General features: G+C 28.5%; 1 protein-coding gene across 2 annotated transcripts; it reads left to right on the forward strand.

The window, feature by feature from the left end:
- The first annotated feature begins 3,857 nt into the window (after positions 1-3,857).
- LOC111316067 (cyclin-dependent kinase B1-2) lies at positions 3,858-6,154 on the forward strand. Of its 2 annotated transcripts, none has more exons than XM_022918084.2 (3): positions 3,858-4,593; positions 4,689-4,827; positions 5,630-6,154. In XM_022918084.2, exons 1-3 carry the CDS (start codon positions 3,902-3,904, stop codon positions 5,717-5,719), a joined length of 921 nt encoding a protein of 306 aa, XP_022773819.2. In that variant the 5' UTR covers positions 3,858-3,901; the 3' UTR covers positions 5,720-6,154. The 2 variants fall into 2 exon arrangements, with proteins under 2 accessions (XP_022773819.2, XP_022773818.2); XM_022918083.2 differs by having other exon boundaries at positions 3,861-4,593; positions 5,627-6,154.
- The last annotated feature ends 16,624 nt before the right edge of the window (positions 6,155-22,778 follow it).

Here is a 22,778-nt window from a genome sequence, read left to right on the forward strand (position 1 = left end):
TTATGATATTTAGTTTCACTTGTTTGCTATGCTATCCTGACCCTTACTATAGAAGAACCATTGTGAATCAATTTTGTATCTAGAGTTGCAATGTTATAAAGTAAAGTGGTTTAATGTTAAGCAAGAAATCATAATGATGACTCAATAACAAATTTATTATAACCATGATTAAGGATACATAATGAAAAAAAAAAAAAAAAGGTATCAAAGTCTTTCATTTTATGGGTTTGAAACATAGATTCCTTGTTTGTGTTGTGGTCTCCTCTTTGTGGTTCTTTCTTCTGTTTGGTCTAAATATCCTTCCCTTGGTATCAACCTCTCAAGTATGTTTCCAAACCCTCTTTCATCATTTTGTTTAGGGTTAAATACTCATTTAGTTCTTGTACTATACAATTTTTATCAGTTTGGTATTTTAAAAAATAAAATTCACAATTAAATACTTGAGTATTTGAACTTTCATTTTATCATTCACTTTAGTAATTTTGATTAATGTCATTAATTAACTTGCTAATATAGTATTAATATCAAATAAAATACTGATACGTGTCAAAAAATCTAATCATTACCGCAGTATCAATTGCCACATCAACATTACAATAAAATTTTAAAACCTCACAAAAAAAATTAAAATTTAAAAAAAAAAAACCAAAAAAATTTCAAAAATCTAAAAAATTTAACGAAATTGAAAAAACCATAAAAAATCTAAAAAAAGAATTTTCAAAATAATTAAAATTTTCAAAAAAATCTAAAAAATAAAAAATTATCTAAAAATCCAATAAATTCAAAAAATTTAAATATAAAAAATTTAAAATTTTGAAAAATAATTTCAAAAAATTTTAAAAATAAAAAATAAACAAAACTCAAAAAATGAAAATCCCAAAAATCTAAAATATAAAAAAAAAACTCAAAATATCTAGAAAAATCTAAAAATTTTTAAAAATATTAAAAAGTTGAAAATTAAAAAAATCCTTAAAATATAAAAAATTTTAAAATTTTAAAAAATTCCTAAAACTCCAAAAATTAAAAACCAAAAAACAAAAAATTCTGAAAAGAAAAAACTTTGAAAATTTTTTAATATTACATTTTCAATTTTTTTAGAACATTTTAATTTTCAATATCTTTTGAAATTTTTAGGATTGTTTAGCTTTTTAGATTTTTTTTTTGAATTTTTATGAATTTTTAAGTTTTTCTCGAATTTTTAAAATTTTTTTATTTTTTGATTTTTAATGGTTCCAGACTTTTCTTCTTTTTTTTTTTAATTTATATTTTTTAATTTTTCATTTTTTTTCATTTTTTAAAATTTTTCAGTATTTAGGGTAATTTTTTGAAAATTTGAAAATTTGAAAATTTTTCATTTTTCATATTTTATTATTTTTTTAATTTTCAAAATTTTTAGAAAATTTTAGATTTTTTCAGATTTTTAAATTTTTGTGAGTTTTCTTTTTCAAATTTTATTTTTATGAAAAATTTTGAAGTTTTTATATATATATTTTAAATTTCGCCTCTGTCCGCGCTCTACCAACAATGATTTTCTTCCCTAAACAAGAGAAGATCTTTTTCAAAAAGAAATTAAACTATTTTCACCATTCAATCTGCTTCCATTCAATCTACCATGAAAATCCGTAAGCTTTTTCTCTGGCAACAACAAAAAGAAAACCCATTTGTAGATGCAATACCTCTCTTGCCACCACCTGCCCAAGCCCCTTTATGTCACGGTAGCCAATTTTAGTCTAGGTTTTAATATCCTTTGTCACAACCATGAATGTTAATCAGTTACTACAGAGTTTTCGATGAAAGAAAAGTTGACAGTGATGTTGACTAAGTGAGCTACACCAAGCCAACAAACACAAGATTTTAAGTGGTTAGCTTGACAGTGATGTTGACTAAGTGAGCTACACCAAGCCAACAAACACAAGATTTTAAGTGGTTAGCGACATAAATATTTGGATTTCAAATTTGGTTTTTTTGGTTCTTTTTTTCAAATCGGGTAATTATTGTGAGATTATAATTGTAATGATTTTGAGGTTAATGATAAAAGGTGACAATTAAGATTTTTGTTGATACATTTTTTACTGTAAAATTTATGATTATTATGATTTTGGGTTAATTATCATAATTTGAGTATAAAAAAAAAAAAATTACTTAAGCACGACTTATGTGATTGCATCGACTGCACAATGAGCCTGGTATTGCTCTCATCCAAGGATGGATACATAAGTTTTTATTAGTGGTGGCAGCATTTTAATTCAATTTATTAAAATTTTTATTGAAAAACAAATTAATATAAAAAATTCTAAATAAATTGACATGTAAATAATTTTTTTTCTATAAAATACAACTTTTTATACCATGGATATAATATTTACATAGCTAAAAATAATTATATGATTATTAACGAATGTAACCTAAATACTGTTATATCATAGATAAATTATGTTTCGATACATGCACATACAGACACATAAATATATAAATATGTATATATATTTGTTTAAATAAATTACTTATAGAATTCTTAAATATACATATAATATTTGAAAAAATAAAAGCAGATATTTTAATTTTATTATTTACTTTCATTTCTTATTTATTATAATATGAAGAACAACAAGTAAATATTTTCTCTTATACAATGAAAACAATATGTTTTATATATAATAAAAGCAAAAATATAAACATAAATCTATGTTAGTTAAATATCATTTTTTATTTTTTGTTCTTATTAATTTTCAGTTTATATGTTATCTTATTTATTTTTCTTCAAAATTAATATATATTATAATAAAATTATTTATCGCCCAAAGTATAAATGTTCAATTACTAAATAAACAATAAAATGTTTTTTTCATGATCCTCAATTCAACGTGGACAAATATGATAAAAAAAAATTTAGTGAGGGCAAAGCTTAAAATTTTCAAAATTTTTGAGATTGTTTTATAATAAATCTAAAAAGTTTTGATACTTTAATGTGGACAATTGCCTCTAACAATTACATATGTAAATCCGTTCCTGTTCTCATCTCTTCCTTCGCATAATCAAATGGATTATTTAACTCAGTTGCTAGACTTTGACCTTTAAATTGAAATTGCTTCCTCAATTGACATATGCCCAACATATATTTGGTAATTGGGTTGAATGATAAATCAGATTGCAAATTATTTTATTTTAATTTTTTATAATTTATATTTTTTAAAACTAATTGATATTTTATTTATATTAATATTTTAAAATATTTAAAATAATATCACTTATTAAAATAATATTTTTATTAATATATAATATTTAAAATAGTAATTTTAATTATTAAAATATTAAAAATACATATGTTTCATGATATATATATATAATAGAAATATTTAAAATAAAATATTAAAAGACTTTTAATATTAATATTTTAACATTTTTAATTAAATTAAATAATAATGTTTTAGATCAAGTTAAATTAAGTCCGAATTTTAAAAAAATTATATCCAATATTTATTTTAAATAGAATTATACTTAAGAGTTTGATAAATAATTTTATTCATAAACAATTCTTTTCTAGCAATTTTCAAAAAAAGAAAATCTTATTTTACATTTACCAGTAAATTGCTATTTTTGTTAACTAATCAATTATCTCCTAAACAAATAGAAAAAAGAAAAAAAAAATAATTTTTACCATACAAACGGGCCTTAATATAGTTTGAAATTCAAAGCAAAGACAAAAGCAAAAATAATTTTTTTACCAAACAAACGGACCTTTATTTAGTTTGAAATTCAAAGCAAATAGAAAAGCGTCTTCCCTCTCTTTCTTTGCTTCCTTCCCTCTCTATAAAGTTTGAAATTCAAACGAGGTCAAGACTCAAAAGTGAAGAGCCTGCGGTAAATAACATATTAGAAAGAAAGAAAAAAAAAAATCAAAATGGAGAAATACGACAAACTGGAGAAGGTAGGGGAGGGTACCTACGGCAAGGTTTACAAGGCCAAAGACAAGGCGAGCGGCCAATTGGTGGCCCTTAAGAAGACCCGTCTTGAGATGGACGAGGAGGGCATCCCTCCCACCGCTCTCCGAGAGGTCTCCCTCCTTCAGATGCTCTCCCAGTCCCTCTACGTTGTCCGCCTCCTCTGCGTCGAACACGTCGACACCAACAAGAACGGCAGTTCCAAGGCCAATCTCTACTTGGTCTTCGAGTACCTTGACACCGATCTCAAGAAGTTCATAGATTCCCATCGCAAGGGTTCCAACCCAAGGCCCCTCCCTTCCTCCCTCATTCAGTCCTTTCTCTTCCAGCTTTGCAAAGGCGTCGCCCACTGCCATAGCCACGGCGTCCTCCACCGCGATCTAAAGCCCCAGAATCTTCTTCTGGACAAGGACAAGGGCATCCTTAAAATTGCAGATCTGGGCCTTGGCCGTGCTTTCACTGTTCCTCTCAAGAGCTACACTCATGAAATTGTCACACTCTGGTACAGGGCTCCGGAGGTTTTGCTTGGCTCCACTCACTACTCCACCGCCGTAGACATGTGGTCCGTTGGATGCATCTTCGCTGAAATGGTTAGAAGGCAAGCATTGTTCCCCGGCGATTCCGAGTTCCAGCAATTGCTTCACATTTTCAGGTTTGTTTGTTTCTTCCTTTGTCTCTCGCAGCCGCATGTTTACTTATTACTAAGTTCCATTTCTTTAATTATTTTCCATAAACGAAAACACAAAGGTTGCTGGGCACCCCAACTGAGAAGCAGTGGCCTGGGGTTACATCTCTAAAGGATTGGCACGAGTATCCACGGTGGGAGCCTCAGAACTTGGCACGTGTTGTTCCTTCCCTTTCTTCTGATGGAGTTGATCTTCTATCCGTATGTCCTCTCCTTCCTCATCACCCTCATTCTTTTATAAACTTCCACTAATCTGCTAACAAGTGAAGTCCCATGAAACTTCAATTTTATGCAAATTAGAATTCACTTGGAATGTCACTTCAAAGAGATTTTATAGTGGGATTAGAACCATAGTTTGAGTGATTGAAAGCATTTTATCCTATGATACGCTGAAAAACATACGGGTCATTTTATCTGGCTATCGATCTTTTTGCGTGTATGCATATGGATATGCACAAGCAACGAGGAAACTAAAATGAGTAATTTTGGTTGCCTTTTCTTCTTTTAATTTCTGTTTCCTCTATGTAAGCTTTTTGCAAACAGTGTAAAAGGTAATGCAGGATCTGCCTGAAAAAGGGTTGTGTGGCTTTTATAAAAACCTCAATCGTGGTGATATATCAAATTAGAAAAGTTTAAAAAGAAACAGCGATAAAAACAGTAAAGAGAAAGTTTCTTTAAAAGATTATGGACGTTATTGTAGAAGAGGAGCTTGCATGAGAACATGAAATTTATAGTGCGTTTTTTCCCTCAGTGAGCTCACTTGAAATCAAAATTTTCATTCTTAGAGGAATGGAATTTCTTGAAATCATTTATGTCAATATCAAGTCATACACCATGATCATGACATTAAATAATTTCATAACAATATATAACACATGAAAAAAATGTTTGTCTTGTATGTAAACAGTTATTCCATGCTTGTGAAGCCTTTTAATTGATTTACCTCTGTATTACTTACAAAATTTGGAGGCAAATAGCTAACTATGTTTGGTTATTGTAGAAGATGCTTAAATACGATCCAGCGGAGAGAATATCAGCGAAAGCAGCAATGGATCATCCTTATTTTGACAGCGTTGACAAGTCCCAATTCTGATTTTGCATTGCTTGGTTATGGTATTATATGGAATTTACTCGTGTAGCATGGTATATTGTTACTCACTAGGTGCTACTTTCCTGAAATCAAAGCACCAACTTTGGAGGAAGCTTCAAAATATGTGGGGAAATTAGTTGCATTCATCTAGGTGATCCAAACAAGATTTGAAAAATGAATTCTAGTTTTTCATGTACCTGCGAGCATTTCTTAAGTTTGTAATGATCAAGTAATATCAACTAGTTAAATTTGAAACTCTTGTTGATATCTGATTTAATCCAATTTAAATCAGCTTATCGAGCATCTTCAGGTAACTTTGACTGTTTTTGAGCCAGTGGACTGATTTTGCAGTTTACTTTTGTTTTGGAATGTTTTGAGGTTCTTGAATGATTTGGTAAAAGTTTTCGTTCAATTGGAAAGGTAAATTTATTAATTTCATATATTTGGTAATCTTTGATCCGGTCAGGCTGGTTATAGTTTCGTGGGGGTTCATCTTTTGTATATTTAGTTATCTAATTGATTAATGCTAGCAGGCAAGCGGCAGTGCTGAAGATATGCCTTGCGTTTATGATTTAGTTTTATAGGGTGACTTCTGCGGCCAGCTGTCTGAATGTGATTCAGCTGGCCGTGGAGAATTAATAGTGCAGCGTAGGACACAAGGTGGGTGGATTAGAGGATCTGAAGCTTGATTTCTGCGGTAGGATAACATATGCCGAAAATGGCATGTTCTCTTCTGGTTGTTTAATAGGAATTTATAGTTAAGCCTTGAGATAAGTCCAGGTAAGTCTTATTTATATTTTAGGTGGTGGATCTTAAAGTTGAGAGAAACGTTGGTGAATGATTCAAGTCTGAAATACTATATTGTCAGCCCAAGTGAAAGCACGATATTATGGTTTCGAAACTTTGATTATGATATGGTTTCAAAGATGAAAATTATTCGTTTGAAGGATGTTCTCTGTTCAGTGTATTTTTGAGTTGCAAATAAGCCGTTACTAAATAATATGTTTTCTCATTGTTTGTGCAGTGGTTAGACTAAGATCATTGGTAAGTTGAATTGTAGACTAATATGTTAAATACTGGTAATATATCGCAACTTCAACACTATTTTCGAAGGGATGATGTTTATCGTGACCCTAGTCCCTGGAGTCCAACATGATATTGGGCACAGATATGTCTTCAAGAGCTTGTGCGATGACTAGTGGCTATTGCATTTGCAGCCATAAACAAGGGAAGTTGTTCATATAACTATTATTATTTATACAATCCATTACACACATATATACATATATATTTGGTCAAATTATATTGAAAGTTTTTATTTTTTACGAAAATTTAAAATTTAGTCATAATATTGTAGTTTATACAAATTTAATCTTCATATTATTTTAATTTTATAATTTTAATTTAATCATTAACTCCGTTAATTTTTATCGTTAAAAATATTGACGTGAATATTAATTTTATTGACGTGGTATTGACTTGTTGACATAATAATTTGAATGAATAAAATTAATTATTAAATTATGTAAATGATTTTTATACTCACACGAAATTTGAATTTTAATTTTTATAGTCGTACCAAAATTTGAAATTCAATCTTTTTAATATAAAAAATATTTTGAATATTTTGGAATTTTTAAAAATATTAAATTTAAAAATATTTTAATCCTTATAATATAAACTTTTTTTAGAAATATATTATTTTTTATTATATAAAATAATTATTAATAATAATATTATTATTTATATTAATCAATTATAATATTAGTAATTTGAACAAATATTTCAAAATTAATATTATTTTAATTATTTTAACAATATCATATAACAAAATTTATAATTAACCAATCTATTGAATAGAATTACATTTATAATGAACTTGAAATTAGGGGTGAGAAAGAAAAACCCAGAAAACCAAAAATTGATTTGAAATCATAGTGTTTGATTTGGTTTGAGTTACTTTTTTTTCTTATTCAGTTCAAATCAAGTTTGGATATTAAATGTATAAATTAAGTTCAGATCGAATTTCAAATCAAAAGGTTAAAAATCGAAAAAAATCAAACCGAACTTAAATATATATTTTTCTTAGTTTTTATATATTTTTAAAATTTTTATAAAATAAAATAATAATTTTATATCAAAATCTACTTAAATATATTAAAATTTTATATTAAAAATAATATATAAAAATAAAATATTTAAATTTAAAAATTGATAAATCAAATCAAATCGATAAAATTCGATCCAGTTTGGTTAGAATCGGATTGTATGAAGGTTCGGTTCAGATTCGGATCAAATTTTAAAAATTTATAATATTATACAGTATCTAAAAAAATCAAATAGAATCAAATTTCAAATCGAGAGGTGAAAAACCAAAAAAAAAATCAAACCAAACTGAAATATATATTTTTCTTAGTTTTTATATATTTTTTAAATTTTTATAAAATAAAATAATAATTTTATATCAAATCTACTTAAATATATTAAAATTTTATATTAAAATAATATATAAAAATAAAAAAATTTAAATTTAAAAATTAGTAAATTAAACCAATAATAAAATGTGGTTCGGTTCGGTTAGGATTGGATTGTATACAAGTTCGGTTCAGATTCAGATCGGATTGTAAAAATTTATAATATTATACAATATCTAAATAAAGTAAACAAAATTCGATCCGATTCAAACCATTATCACATCTACCTGAAATATATCATAATGGAATGACTATTCCATCCAACTAAATAAAATAAGAGATTCAAATCTAAATTCTTATGTGGGATAGGCTCTTACTCATTTAAAGGATAAATTTTGAATCTTAACAAAATGACATAAGAAAATAATTTATATAATAAACCAAGACATTAATATCGTGTAGTATAATAAAAACTTTTATTTTTTTTTTTGGATTTTTGCAAAAAGAACTTATCTAAATAATTATGTTAAATTAATTAATAAAGTTAATTTTAAAACGAATACATATTAAATTTAGTAAATTATTTTAATGTATTTAGAATCTTGAATCTAGATTTGATTATAAAAAATTATTTAAATATGATTTAATTTAAAGGAATAGAAAGATTGTTTGATGGGTAATTTTATCTATACGGGATGGAATTATAATTATAATTCATTTAGTAATTTAATAAAAATAATATTTTTATTAAAATTAGATAGTGACAGATTTATGTTATATACTAAAAAACATTTGTGATAAATTTTTAATAGATTTGTGTAAGATTTTGTTTTTCATATGATTGCAATATACTACAATTGTGATAAAAAAATGATAAAATTAGTATTAGATTTTATATTTTATAACATAATGTAACTAGAAATTATGATAGAGTATTGTGATAGATTTTTTAATATTATGACAAAATATTATGATAGAGTTTTGTGATAATTTTTAAAATTTAATATTTTTAAAAACTAAAAAATTTCTAAAAAATTCAAAATATTTTTTGCATTAAAGGAATTAAATTTTGAATTTCGTGCGAATATAAAAACAAAATTTTAAAATTTGTATAACTAAAAAAAAATAAATTGTTTGTATAATTTAATGATTGATTTTATTGATCTCAATTACTATGTTAATAAGTTAATATCATATCAACAAAGTCAATACCCACATTAATAAATAACAGCTACGCCAATATTTTTAATGACAAAAAACAAATGGAGCTAGTGATTAGGCTAATATTATCAAATTAAAATAATATAAGAACTAAACTTGTATGAATTATAGTACAAAGACTTAATTCCAAACTTTCACAAAGTATAGCGACTTCTAGAATAATTTAATGTATATATTTATATATATGAGGAGGAATTAAGTTATTCATGTTTAACCTTTTGTAACTTCATCATAATTACTATTTTCACAAATCAACCTTTAGATTTAACAATCCATACATATCGTCATGTACACAAACCTTCAAATTAATTCAATATTGTTATAATTTAAAAAAATCAATATATTAATGGTAAAATTTTATTTTTATCAAATAAATAGTTAGATTTTTTAATTAATTTGAAAGTTTATATACATTATCTATGTAAACAAAGTATAAAATTCAAAAGTTGATTTAACAAAATATAAATTATATAAAAAAATATAATAAATTGTAGGACTAAATTAAATTTACATTAACATGGATCCCTCTTCTTTATATATAATGTTATTATTTATATAATCAATTGTATATTAAAGATATATAAAACAAATTAAAAAATTAAATTAAGAAAAATTATTTGTATCTATTATAGACATTCTATTTAGTTCTTGGCCCAAATCAGTTGGACTTAATTTTGCTTTAAGCCCAATTGTTAAATTTGAGATTTTTATTTGTACTTTTTTATTTTTATCTTTTTATTATTTTATTTTTATTATATCTTTTGTTTTTATCCTTCATTTTTCCTATTATATATTTCTATTATTTATCTTCTTTTTGTTTATTTTTTAATCTTATTCTTACTTCTAATTATCTAAAATAAAGGAAAATTTAAAATTAAAAGAAAAAGAAAAAATTTAGTGATAAGACTGAGGGGAATAGAAAGAATCTAAGTGATAATTCAAGCTGTATTAGAGTTGCAATTAGGTTGGAACTCTTAAGGATAAATTTTTAGTGATAATTCAAAGTTTCAAATTTTGAGAATGGAGTGATCAAAAACTCTTTTAATTTTCCCTATAAAATAATGCTACAAGCAACACAACAAAACACATAACAATCATAAAAGAAAACTTAAGAGTAAAGAGTTTTAAGTAGTTTAAGTCCAAATTTTACTTTTTCAATTCCCAATGATTTTCCAGCAAGATTCTCAAGCTTCGACAAGATTTCCAGATTACGGTGACATTTTCCCAACAAGTGTCGAAGCTCTTGATGAAGATTCCAAAGACATCTCTAGATTCCAATGAAGATTCTCAGTTTCCTAATAGTTGACTTGATTTGACCTAACCACAACCTGCCTTCTGAACTGATGCTGAGATCAAGCCATGAGCTATTGAGTCGATTATTTTTTCTATAGCTGAGTCAGATTCTGTGAGCCGTCAAGCTAGAAACTGTTTTTGGTATACTTTCTTTTTATTTTATTTTATTTTGTTTATTTATTTATTTTTTAAATAAATTATAAAACTTTACCAACATATTGGAAGATTGAAGTTTTAAAAATAAGTTTTAGGAAATAAAAACCTTACCAACATATTAGAAGGTTGAAATTTTAAAAATAAGTTTTGAAAAATAAAATCCTTACCAACATATTGGAAGATTTTGAAATTTGAAAAACAATGTTGCAAAGAATAAATTTTTGGAAATAAAACTTTACACATATATTAAAGGGTTTGTGAATTTTTTTAATATCTAACAATAGGATTTTACCAATATAATTGAAAATTCTTATTAATTTAAAAAATAATAAATTTAAGAAAAATAATTTTCAAGAAAATTCTACCAACATATTAGAGGATAATTTTGATAGAAAATTTTACCAACATATTGAAAGATATTTCTAAAAATAATCTTTTTAATGTGAAAATTGAACTTTAAATCTCTAATGATGGAATTAGTAAGAATGTTGCAAATAGCAATTTCTAAGTAAATTCCTAGGTAAGAAATCTTTTCTAAATTTTATCAACATATTGGAGAATTTAAATAGGAATTTTCAATATCAAGATTCTAAATTCCTTTTAATGGTGAATAAGAGTTTTAAAATTTTCTTTTGATTCTTATCACCTCTATCATTTGCAAATATGCATTCTTTTATTAAAAAATTTCCTATTAAATTATCGAGATATCATATATACTTAATCAAGTTGCCATTTAATTTATCTTTTCACTATTAGGTGGTTTTTTTTTTTTTTTTTTAAGTAAAAGGCCTCCAAATCCAACCTTAGTGAAAGATAACTAGCAAATATTTTATATCTTAGTATTTCTTTTTCATAAAAGTTCTAAAACTTTATTTTAACTCAATATGAGAGTATGCATTAATAAGTATGATGCTAAATATAATCACCCTCAAAACTAATAAACTCATGCTTTCTATAGTCTCCTTTTAAAACTTTTATTCCAACTCTTGGAACATATGAATCTATTTTATCATGGACACTATTAATCATTTTATTACTATGAGCAAAACCATGTCCATCACCCAAATTTGTCAAATAGCATTTACTTTGCTATTTTTTTTTATTCACAAAATCTTTGAATCACTCATGACTTCCAAACTAAATATAATTTTATACTTTCATTATATCTCAAAACTTTTAATAAAACCATGAGATGTAAATCATTTATACAAGTCACGAATTAGACCATGTATATATAACCAAAAATTAGCACAATGTGATCAAGATTGTGGCATCAATTTTAGCTTATGGCTATTCTAAGCCAACCACAATAATCAACATCATACCTTCAATCATATAGATTTGGTTATTGATGCTATCTTGTTTATACTTATGACTTTTAGTGAAAACCAACTATCTCAAATGGTAACCATGCGTTTCCGATGCACATAATAACTACCTAATTACCAATTCCAAGTTCATGACCAATGAAAATCTCAAATTTCAAATACTTTTACAATCATTTTATGATCAATATATTCAAATCTAGATCACCATACAAAGCAAGTCATGAAGCATGATTCTTTTGTCAATAAAATGCAATCATGGAATATGGACCATAAAATATGATTTTACGATAATAATATATATACTTGCTTCTTTTTCAAAAAGATTCATAAATTTACAATTTCTTTTGTGCCTTAAAATAATTCTCGAGAATTTTATCATTTTGATTTGATAATCATGGTCTTACCAAAAAATAACAAGGCTATAAAAGATTTATAACCAAAGCTAGCAAGTACTCCATGTCCATTTTATAGTCATGACCATTCAATACCATGATTAATAAAATTCACATATAACATACCATAAAATCATAATCATAAATTAAATAATTTAATTTAGAATCAAAAGATCAAAAGAATAGTCAATAAAGAAAGCAAAATTCAATGAGACTCAAGGTCCCCAATGAATTATTAATCATCAATTCTTTTAGTAGAATATAAAAATTAGAATGATAGTAATAAGATTCTTATGTGGTTTTTAGTATTTATTTCACCAAGAAACCATTTTGGCAATTGAAGCTATCTCTATTTGCATTAAAATAAACTTTATTTTTATTTATTTTAATGGCAAACCGTGTCATTTTCTCCATGGCATTCCAACATAGAACTTTTCAAATTTAGAAACATGACTAATAACACATTGGATGAGTTTCCCTCAAACTTATGATAATTGGCCAGTGTCTTAATGTTTATGACATGCCTTTTCTTTTAATCAATATCCCATATGCGAAAAGCAACAAAAAATGTATTTGTTACTAGCAATTAAATTAATTGTTAACATGTTTATCTCATTGAGACATAAATAGCCGTCAAAGAGTTAATCAACATTGAGACACTATCCACTTATCATAGGTTTGAGGGATTATGCAATGAAATTAATTGTTAATGTGTTTATCTCATTCAGATAATCTTCTTATTAGCAATTATGCAAAAAATAAAATACATACTCTAATAAAGATCTTTATGAAAATTAACATTTTGGTCAATTGAAACATTAATCCTTTAATACCTTAAGCTTCCTCTAATATTGATCTCCAAATCATGCTAATTTCTTTTCTTTGTATCTTCCTCATGCGAAATATAAATATCTCATAATTGTTTTTAAATTATTAAAAAAATAAATAAGAGAATAAAAATAATAAAAAATAATTTTAGTTTTGAGGCGTGAAAAATACTTTTTTAAAAGCAATTATACATTTAGGATATAACAAAGTCTCAAACTCTTCAAACATAAGTAATAAAATAATTATATTGAAAGATATTTATAATAAATGAATAGACATAGACTTTTATTTAAATGGTTATGACCTTTTGTATAACCATGACATTTATGAATAATAATCTATTTATATTTAAATAGTTATAATTATTTGTCATATGATAATTATTTTCATTCAAATATAATTATTTAAAATATAAATAAAATTAATAAAAAAAATTAATTTTATTAATAAATAATTAAGTCTTTCTATATAATGTGAGATGCACCACTTTATAAACTATCAACCTCACCAATGACTACTTTACCAAAATCATGGTAACCTCCATTAATGCATGTGCCATACCATTTTCATTAATTTTATTATCTTAAAAAATAACCATCTATAAACCCAAAAATTAACCAAAAAAAAAAAAACGTTTACTAGAATTAGTTTCTCCTTTCAGCCTAGATAAAATGTTGTTTCCATTCCTATCCACATTCCTATACCTTTGTAACATCATTGAAATCTAAGCTACATATCTAAAGCGTAATTGAAACAACAAAAATTAAATTGATTTTACCTCTGTGAAATTAAAAAAAAAAAACTTTAAATATGCTTATTAAAAACCAAAATAAAAATAAAAAAAATAAAGTAGCCATGTAGCTTTGTTACGGGTCGAGAGACTTAAGCTCCGAACTTACGCGGTTCCGGGATCCGGGCATTCACCCTTCCGACATCCCAGATCAGCCTTCTTGTCACGGTTCACACCCTTGTAAGGTATTATCTGCTCTGGCCCCCTGATCTCAGGGTTTTGTCCTACAAAAGGTGCCTCACAAGGCGGAGGTGGTGTGAACCTTTTTATACCCCAGGGACCCTCCTATTATGTTCGATGTGGGATTCATGACTCTTCCTTAGGTCCGTGACATTCTCCCGTACCCAACCTCGTGACGTCCTCGTCACGGAGGCTGATCACCCTGCCTGCCTCTCTTGAGGTGCTTGGCGTGGATCGAATGGTTTAGGGCTAGCTCTGATATCACTTGTCACAGGTCGAGACTTAAGTCCTGAACCTGCGCGGCTCCGAGACCCGGGCATTCACCCTTTCGGCGTCCCAGATCAGCTTTCTTGCCACGGTTCACACCCTTGTGAGGTATTGTCCGCTCTGGCCCCTCTGACCTCACGGTTTTGTCCTACAAAAGGTGCCTCACAAGACAGAGGTGGTGTGAACCCTTTTATACCCCAGGGACCTTCTTATTATGTTCGATGTGGGATTCAGGACTCTTCCTTAAGTCCGTGACAGCTTCACTTGGCTAGCATTAAGCATCATTTCCCCATTTCCTTAGAGCCAAACAGAAGACAAATCAAGTAGAAATGACAAGAAAATAAAGTGGATAAAACAATGACCTGGAAAGAGGAAGATGTTTGGAAAGAGAAGAGAAGTGGCATTGAGAAGAGAAGCGGCATTGAGAAGAGAAGCATAGATTTTTCGCTTCAACACGGCAGCGTCGTGAGGCAATGAGGTGGAAAAGAGAAAGCGTGAAGTATCGGAGGCTGGGTTTGGACGAACGTGAATATTTCAACTTAAAATTTTCTTTTTTATTTTTTTAAAATGGATCAACTAATAAAATTTGTCTTAGAGAGCATGTTTTTGTAATTGTTTTTTGAGTGTGAACTTCTTATTAAATGTCATAAACTTATAACATTTAATGAAACAGGTCTAAAAGAAAGGAAGAAACTGATAGCTGTTTACATCAATACAATATATAAAAGTTATCCCCACCCAAAATTTTCTTCAATTTGATATCAACTCATCAATTTTACTATTTATTTAAAATGTCAAATCAATACATTTCATTGCTACATCAACTTCATTAAATATTATTATTTTTAACTAGAAAACATTTGAATTCTGAAACCTCTTTTATACAACTGAAAAGCATGCACATATCTGTTATAATTTATGAGCCCACACATATCTTATCTTTTGTCTATGAATAAAAAAATTAATTTTATTTAATTGGTTCAAGAAAAATTTCCCAAACATTTCTTTCCTTATTCTTTAAGTATATAATCTGTAATTATTTTGGCAAAATCAATAAGAATATATAAAAATTGTCCCTAAATTTCAATTTGCTTCAATTTATTATTCAATTTATTACTAGATCATCAATTTTATTATTCATTTAGATGAAATTTATTTTCCTCCTTACTTTTGTTGGATCTCAAATTTACTTTTTAACTCATTGGGTTCTAACTTTGAGCCATGTTATCCATGAAGGGAAAATATATAAAGATTGTGAAAAAAATCATTGAAGTCAGCCCCAAATTAGAATGAAGAAAAAATCAATGAAATAGGCAATGCAATTACTTTGTATTCATAACTTGCATAGTGAATTACATCATTGGGTCCTAACTTTGAGCCATGTTATCCATGAAGGGAAAATATATAAAGATTGCGAAAGAAATCATTGAAGTCAGCCCCAAATTAGAATGAAGAAAAAATCAATGAAATAGGCAATGCAGTTACTTTGTATTCATAACTTGCATAATGAATTGCATCGATATATTTGCCTGTAATTGAATACTTGTTTTCCAGGCTACCAATTGATGAATGCTAAGGATGGAGAAAATCAATTACTGCAATAAACTACAATGTAAGATACCACCTGAGACACGACCAACTCTCAATAAAGTCAAGAAATGACCAAACAACTCCAAACGTATAAATAATTAATAGTTGTTTGATATTATAAAATAATCATTTTGTCATTAAAAATTAAAAAAAAAAGTTTTCGTGTATGAATCTTGGATTAAAGTTTTGATAAAATTTTGTAAAATTGATCCATTTGAAGACAATTAATGGGCTAAGGATTTAAGACCAAAGTTTTAAAAAAGCTAGATTGTTCTATTTATGAGTAATGCCTTAACTTTTTTTACATTTATTATTTGTGTTTAAAAATTTTAGACTAAACCCAAAACTAATTAAATAATTAGGAGGTTTTTTTTTTTGGTTATTTAATTTGTTTACATGAATAAAATTTATCAATTACGGTAAGAATAAAAATTAAATATAATAATTTATAGAATAATTAAATGATAAAAAACTATTTAGAAAAACTCTTTTTTATTAAAAGAATTTGATAACATAAAAATTAATATATTTTTATACCATAAAAAATATATATGTTAAGATATAAAATAAAATAAGGCTTTAAAAAAAAAAAAAAAAGCGTTTAAGAGTGAAACCAGACTAGTGGAAAATTGTTCATCCCATTTAAACAATTTTGCTATGATGTTATCATCCAATTGTAAAAATGATAAAGTTGGGCTAAAAAGTAAAAAGTCCTGGACTATGAAGAAAGTTGGCAGTAGAATGCTAATTGAGGTTAAAGGAGCTGTCACATGAAGTATAAGTGTCATGTGCTGAAACTCAAACTCCAAGCTCACATGGCTCTAGGACATGAGAATGGACTCTTCTGTGTCTTAGATTAGCCTAACATAAGAAACGGTTCATGGATACTTTAGACTATGAGGCTTGGTTGCCCAATACACTACAAAATGAAAGGGCACAGCAAGTGCCTGAAGAAAGGCTAACAAAATAACAATAGAAAGGTTTAAGGTAAGAATAAGGATGTTATTACTTAATGCTTATGGTCTTTGTGTACAAAAGGGTGGGAGACTCTTTATTCATAGCTGAGTCCCCCTTACATTTAATACATGAGATACAATCTTAAACTATAGAGATTACAATCCTTTGATTCTAGGAAATGAGATACAATCCCTGATTCTAGGGGATTTGGTTTTGCTACATAATTTTGAATTGTGAAATCATGCTTAGCATTAGGCCTTCTAGAAGCCCCTAAATCTGATCCTCCCAGGACTGTGTTCAGGCATGCCTGCACATGGACCTGATTGTGTGCCTATACATCGATCATCAGTGCTCTTGCTTGAGCTTGATTGGGTGCCTGAGTATCACTCACCAGTGCCTATCCTTTTGCCTAGCTCAATCCTGCTGAACCTAAACACCTTCTCTGAACCTCTGGAGTCTTGATCACTATCCACACCATTATTCTATGTTGGTTTTCTGTGGCTTGGACCTCTAATACACTTTAGGGCTTGGTTTCATTGGCTATCAGACTTTGTCCTGCTAGAACTTGAACTGTCACTCAAATTGATGAAGACCCCTAAGCTTGGACCAGCTTGCGGACCATGACATTCTCCCAACTTATTCTAGCAACACCATCGTTGCTAAGGGAATGATGCGCTCACCTTGTATGCTGGTTCCAACTCTTGGCTCACGAACCAATTTTCTAACATTTTGGTCTCATACCAAACCATGTACTTTGCTGGCTTCCGTTGATCTCGATCTTAAGTTTTTTAATACTTTACTATAACCCCTCATTAGCTCTTCGATAGGTCCCAACCCCTCAGCAGTCTCGACTAGCACCTGGCTGCTCTTCTTTAGGCTCATTTTGGCACTATTTACCTTTACACTTGCTATGCCCTTTCATTTTGTAGCATATTGGTGGCCAAACCCCGCAATCTAGAGTGTCCATGCATCATTTCTCATGTTAGGTTAATCTGAGATGCATAAAAGTCCATTTTTGTGTCCTAAAGTTACGTGAGCCTAGAGCTTGAGTCTCAGCCTGTAACATAAGGACCTTATTAAGTAATCTAGAGATGAGAAAGTTGTTAATTAATTATGCTGAGTAATTTAGGGATAAGGAAGTTGTCGATTAGTTATGCAAAATCGTGGGATAATCGTGCGAATAATTTAAGGAATAAGCTATAAATGTGTAAAACAAGCATTTCAAGATTATGAATGAAAATTATCATTGAATTCCTTTCAACGTTTCTTTTCTGGTCTTATAGTCTATTCTTTTCTGGTCTAATCTTTTCTTTTTTTATCATTATTTATTTTATCACAAATTGGTATCAAAATTGTATAGATCCAAACACCCTAAAAAATTATAAAAAGCAATCGTCCATGGTAAAAGGTACTCGATATAATGTCTTCCATGATCAAGTTCAAGCATTGTAGGAAAAAATAGAGCAATGCAAGAAAAAATGGAAGCAATGCAAGACATTGTTCCAAAATGGTGGGAGGTAGAGAAGAAAAGCATTGAGGCAATGTTAGTTAAGAATAAAAAGGCTTGCTAAATGAAAATAAGAAGTACATACAACAGGTTATGGATTTGTTAAATCCAAAAGGAAAATCACAAGCTCAATCGAAGCTAGAAGGTTTAGCCAATGACAATAGCAACCAACCTACGATTGGCTCATTACTTAGAGAAGATAATAAGTCTTTTGTTGTAATCACTATGATTAACAGCCAAGGGAAATATATTTATAAGACTAATGAATTAGGGTTATTAGCTAATACCCAATCTGAGTCTAATAGTAGTATTCTTCAGGGTAAAACATGGTAGTTTATTAAAGGTAGTAACCCTTATACTGCTATGAATGCATATGCTCCAATATGCAAGATTGAATTACCTAATTTTGATAGACATAACCCTAGAGGGTGGATCAAGAAATGTCAAAAATATTTTGCTATTTTTTTTTATTTTAGACCATTAAAAATTAGAAATGGCATCAATGTATTTGTCAGGAAAGGTAAAAACTTGCTTCGACTGTTAAATCATGTAAAAAAATACAATGACTTATTAGAATTTGCTCAAAATTTGTGCAATAGGTTTGTAATAGAAGTTACTTAGATGTGATAGAAGATTTTAATAAGCTAGTTAAGAAAAGTATAGTGGAGGACTACCAATGGAGGTTTGAACAATTGAAGCCATACATGCTATAGTTTAACCCTCATTTAAATGAAGAATACTTCATTTCCAAATTTGTGAGTAGGCTTAAGAAGGACCTAAAACCCAAGGTCAAAGCTAATGTACTCATTAGTTTAATGGATGCCTACAAACAAGCTAAGCTACATGAACTCTCTAATTTGGGTCCTAAAATGCTACATAGGAAGATTATACCATAAAGCCCCAATTCTTTTCTTTTAATCCTTGGGGACAAGGATCATTTAGAGGGGAAGGTAATGTGATGTTATTATGCAATTGCAGAAATGATAAAGTTGGGCGAAAAGGTAAAAAGTCCTAGACCATGAAGAAAGTTGGTAGCAAAATGCTAATTGAGGTTAAAGGAGCTGTCATGTGAAGTATAAGGACATTGTTGAGCAATCTAGGGATACGAAAGTTTTCAGTTAATTATACTGAGTAGTTTAGGGATAAGAAAGTTGAAGATTAGTTGTGCATAATCATAAGATAGTCATGCGAGTAATTTAGGGAATGAGCTATGAATATGTAAAACAAGCATATCAAGATTATGAATGAAAATTATCATCGAATTCTTTTCAACTTCTTTTTCTTTTCTGATCTCATACTCTGTTCTTTTTTGTTATAATATTTTCTCTTTTCATCACTATCCATTTTATCTCATTTACCCAATTGCTATCCTCTTCTCTCAAATTTTGCAATAGTCTTTGGTATTCTTTCTTGATATTAGGATGGGGAAACTCCAAAACTTCTTTTCAATTCCCCAAATCTATTCATTTTTTTCGACTCTCCAATTCTATCCGATCCTTACATGGTTTGTCAACAAAAAATACAAACAAAAAATACTTTCTCTTTTGCTCGAACCCAAACATATAACAATTCTTGTTTTTTTTTAAAAAATTTAGACTTTTATTGTCAATTGAATCAATAAAAAGCAATTTTGAAAAAAGAAGACTTGATTTTAGATTAAGTTGAAGTGTCTAAATCATGTTAATTTATTACTTTCCATCATTTTAAATCTTCAAATCTATAATTTGCTTGATAATAGAGATTGTGAAAAGAGAACATATTTTAATACTTTATATGATTTGATTTAGTTAAACTTTATCGAGGTTTGGGGTTTGATCCAAACATAATGTCATGAGTGCTATATTTATTTCGGGGTTGAAATCCATCAGCATTTGTAAGACTGGTACCATTGGGCAAAATGCCACTTTCACCTTCTACTCCACAAGAATATCATTACAACTCATCATGAATAGAATGTTGTATATATGATTGGTGACATGCCCTACTTAACTCCATCCATTTGCATTGACAATGTGATACAGTTCATTCTGAAATCACACACCACTATTGATAACTTTTTTTAAGATGAAAAATAGGAAAAAAATAATAGAAAATAAAAAGTAAAGAATAGATGAGAGGATAGAAGAATCCAAAAAATTAAGAAAGCGAGAGTAAAATAGAATTTGCTTCCTTTTCGTGAGTGCCAAATACCTTACATTCATCCTTTCTATAACAAATAGTTGCAATATATGGAAATATCCATATTGCCCTTTTGGACTATCCCTGGTTATTGAGCTCGGCCTAACACTGGCCTAAAACAATAAAAAATAACAAATCTAAACAAATAACAAAATTATTTATTACTCCCACAATTAGGCACGTATTAATACCCTCTCCTAACAAAATCTTTATCCTCAAGGATTAAAAGCTGGAAATTTTTGTTAAAGCTCGTATAGGACTTTTCATGTTGCATCTTTAGGAAAAAAATTAGTATATTGAATGAAAACCTCTGTCACAGCTTTATTTTCCCTCTTGCCAATTCTTCTATCAATTATCAACAGGGGCTTTTTACTAATAGTACCATCATCCCTAATCAAAAGAAGTTGAGATTGTGCTAGAATAACTTTTTTATGTTTCTTCAGTTGGGAGACATGAAAAGTTGGATGTTCTCTTGACCTTGGTGGTAATTGCAACTTGTAAGCAGCTTTTCCCACTTTTAAAACAATAAAAAATAGACCAAAATACTTGCAGATAACTTCAAACAACTCCTATTCATGACAATCTTTTGCCTACGTGGCTATAATTTCACATGAACCCAATTTCTTAGTTCAAATTCTTTGTTAGACCTCATTTTATTAGCTAAGTTTTTCATTTTCACTTGAGCTCTTTGAAGATAAAACTTGAGCATCCTTATGGCTGCTTCCCTAGCTTGTAGGCTTCTATCCATTATTCCAATAAGGGAATCCCCAACCAAATAAGGTAAATGCATTGGAGCTAGTTGTCCATAAACAACCTCATAAAGTGTGGTATGAATAGCTGAATGATAAGTGGTATTATACCACCATTCTACCATTCTCTTGGATTTTCACTGGTCATACATCTTAAATAAGATTCCAAGCATCTGTTGACAACCTTAGTTTATCAATTTGACTGAGGCTGATAAGCCATGGATAGATTAAAGGTTGTACCATGTTTTTTAAATAGCTCTTGCCAAAATTTGCTTATGAATATCTTGTCTTTATATGAGACAATACTATTTGGCATACCATGGAGCTTATAAACATGATCAATAAAGACTTAAGCCATTAGCAAGGTAGTGAAAAGGTGTGCTAATGCAAAAAACTATGCATATTTACTTAGTCAATCAACAATAACCATTATCACATCTTTACCTTAAGACCTAGGTAGCCCTTCAATAAAATCCATAAAAATGTCGGTCTATACCTTATATGGAATAGAAAGTGGTTGAAGCAATCCTAGACTTGTAGTAGTTTCAATCTTGTGCTGTTGATAGGTGGTACACTTCTTGGCATACTTTATGAACTTTTTCTTTGGGCCCTTCCAAAAAGGAACACTGGTGATTTTGCTTATGGTTGCTTGTACACCAGAATGTCCACTAGTTGAAGTATTATGAAAGTACTATATTAACTATTTCCTTAGCTCCAGATCTTTTCCTAACAGTAGTTTACCTTTCTTATTTAGTAAAGTCCTATGTAGTGTGTATTTAGAGTTGTTACCATTAGAGTTTTGTATTTTTACCAATAAGCCTTGTATGTGTAAGTCATGCTCCCAAGATTTCCTAATTCTATCCAACAAATAAGTGCTTATAATAGAGATAGCCATCAACGTAGATTCTATTTCCCTAAGTTTTTTTGGAAAATAAGTTAGCTACCTTATTAATAATTCCCTTTTTATAACAAACCTCATAATTGTAAACCATCATCTTGGTAATCCAGAGCTGTTGAACAAGGGTTGTGGCTTGTTGGTCTAACAAGAACTTTAGACTTTCATGATTGGTCTTAATTTTGAAATGTTTGCCCACTAGATAAGCACTCCATTTTTTAATTGCTATCAAGACTACCATTATCTCTTTATCATACATTGATAAAGATTGGTGTTTAGGGGACAATGCTTTCCTAAAATACGCCAAGGGTTTGCCA

The sequence above is a fragment of the Durio zibethinus genome, chromosome 24 (assembly GCF_047325235.1).
Source record: "Durio zibethinus cultivar Kanyao isolate XHJ-2024 chromosome 24, ASM4732523v1, whole genome shotgun sequence".
Lineage (NCBI taxonomy): Eukaryota > Viridiplantae > Streptophyta > Magnoliopsida > Malvales > Malvaceae > Durio > Durio zibethinus.

What these genes read in the sequence shown, in the direction of transcription:
- LOC111316067 (XM_022918083.2), top strand. Translation starts at nt 3,902, where the DNA reads ATGGAGAAATACGACAAACTGGAGAAGGTAGGGGAGGGTACCTACGGC. An exon ending in CAATTGCTTCACATTTTCAG is followed by an intron (nt 4,594 to 4,688) that starts GTTTGTTTGTTT and finishes GAAAACACAAAG; the next exon opens with GTTGCTGGGCACCCCAACTG. An exon ending in ATGGAGTTGATCTTCTATCC is followed by an intron (nt 4,828 to 5,626) that starts GTATGTCCTCTC and finishes TGGTTATTGTAG; the next exon opens with AAGATGCTTAAATACGATCC.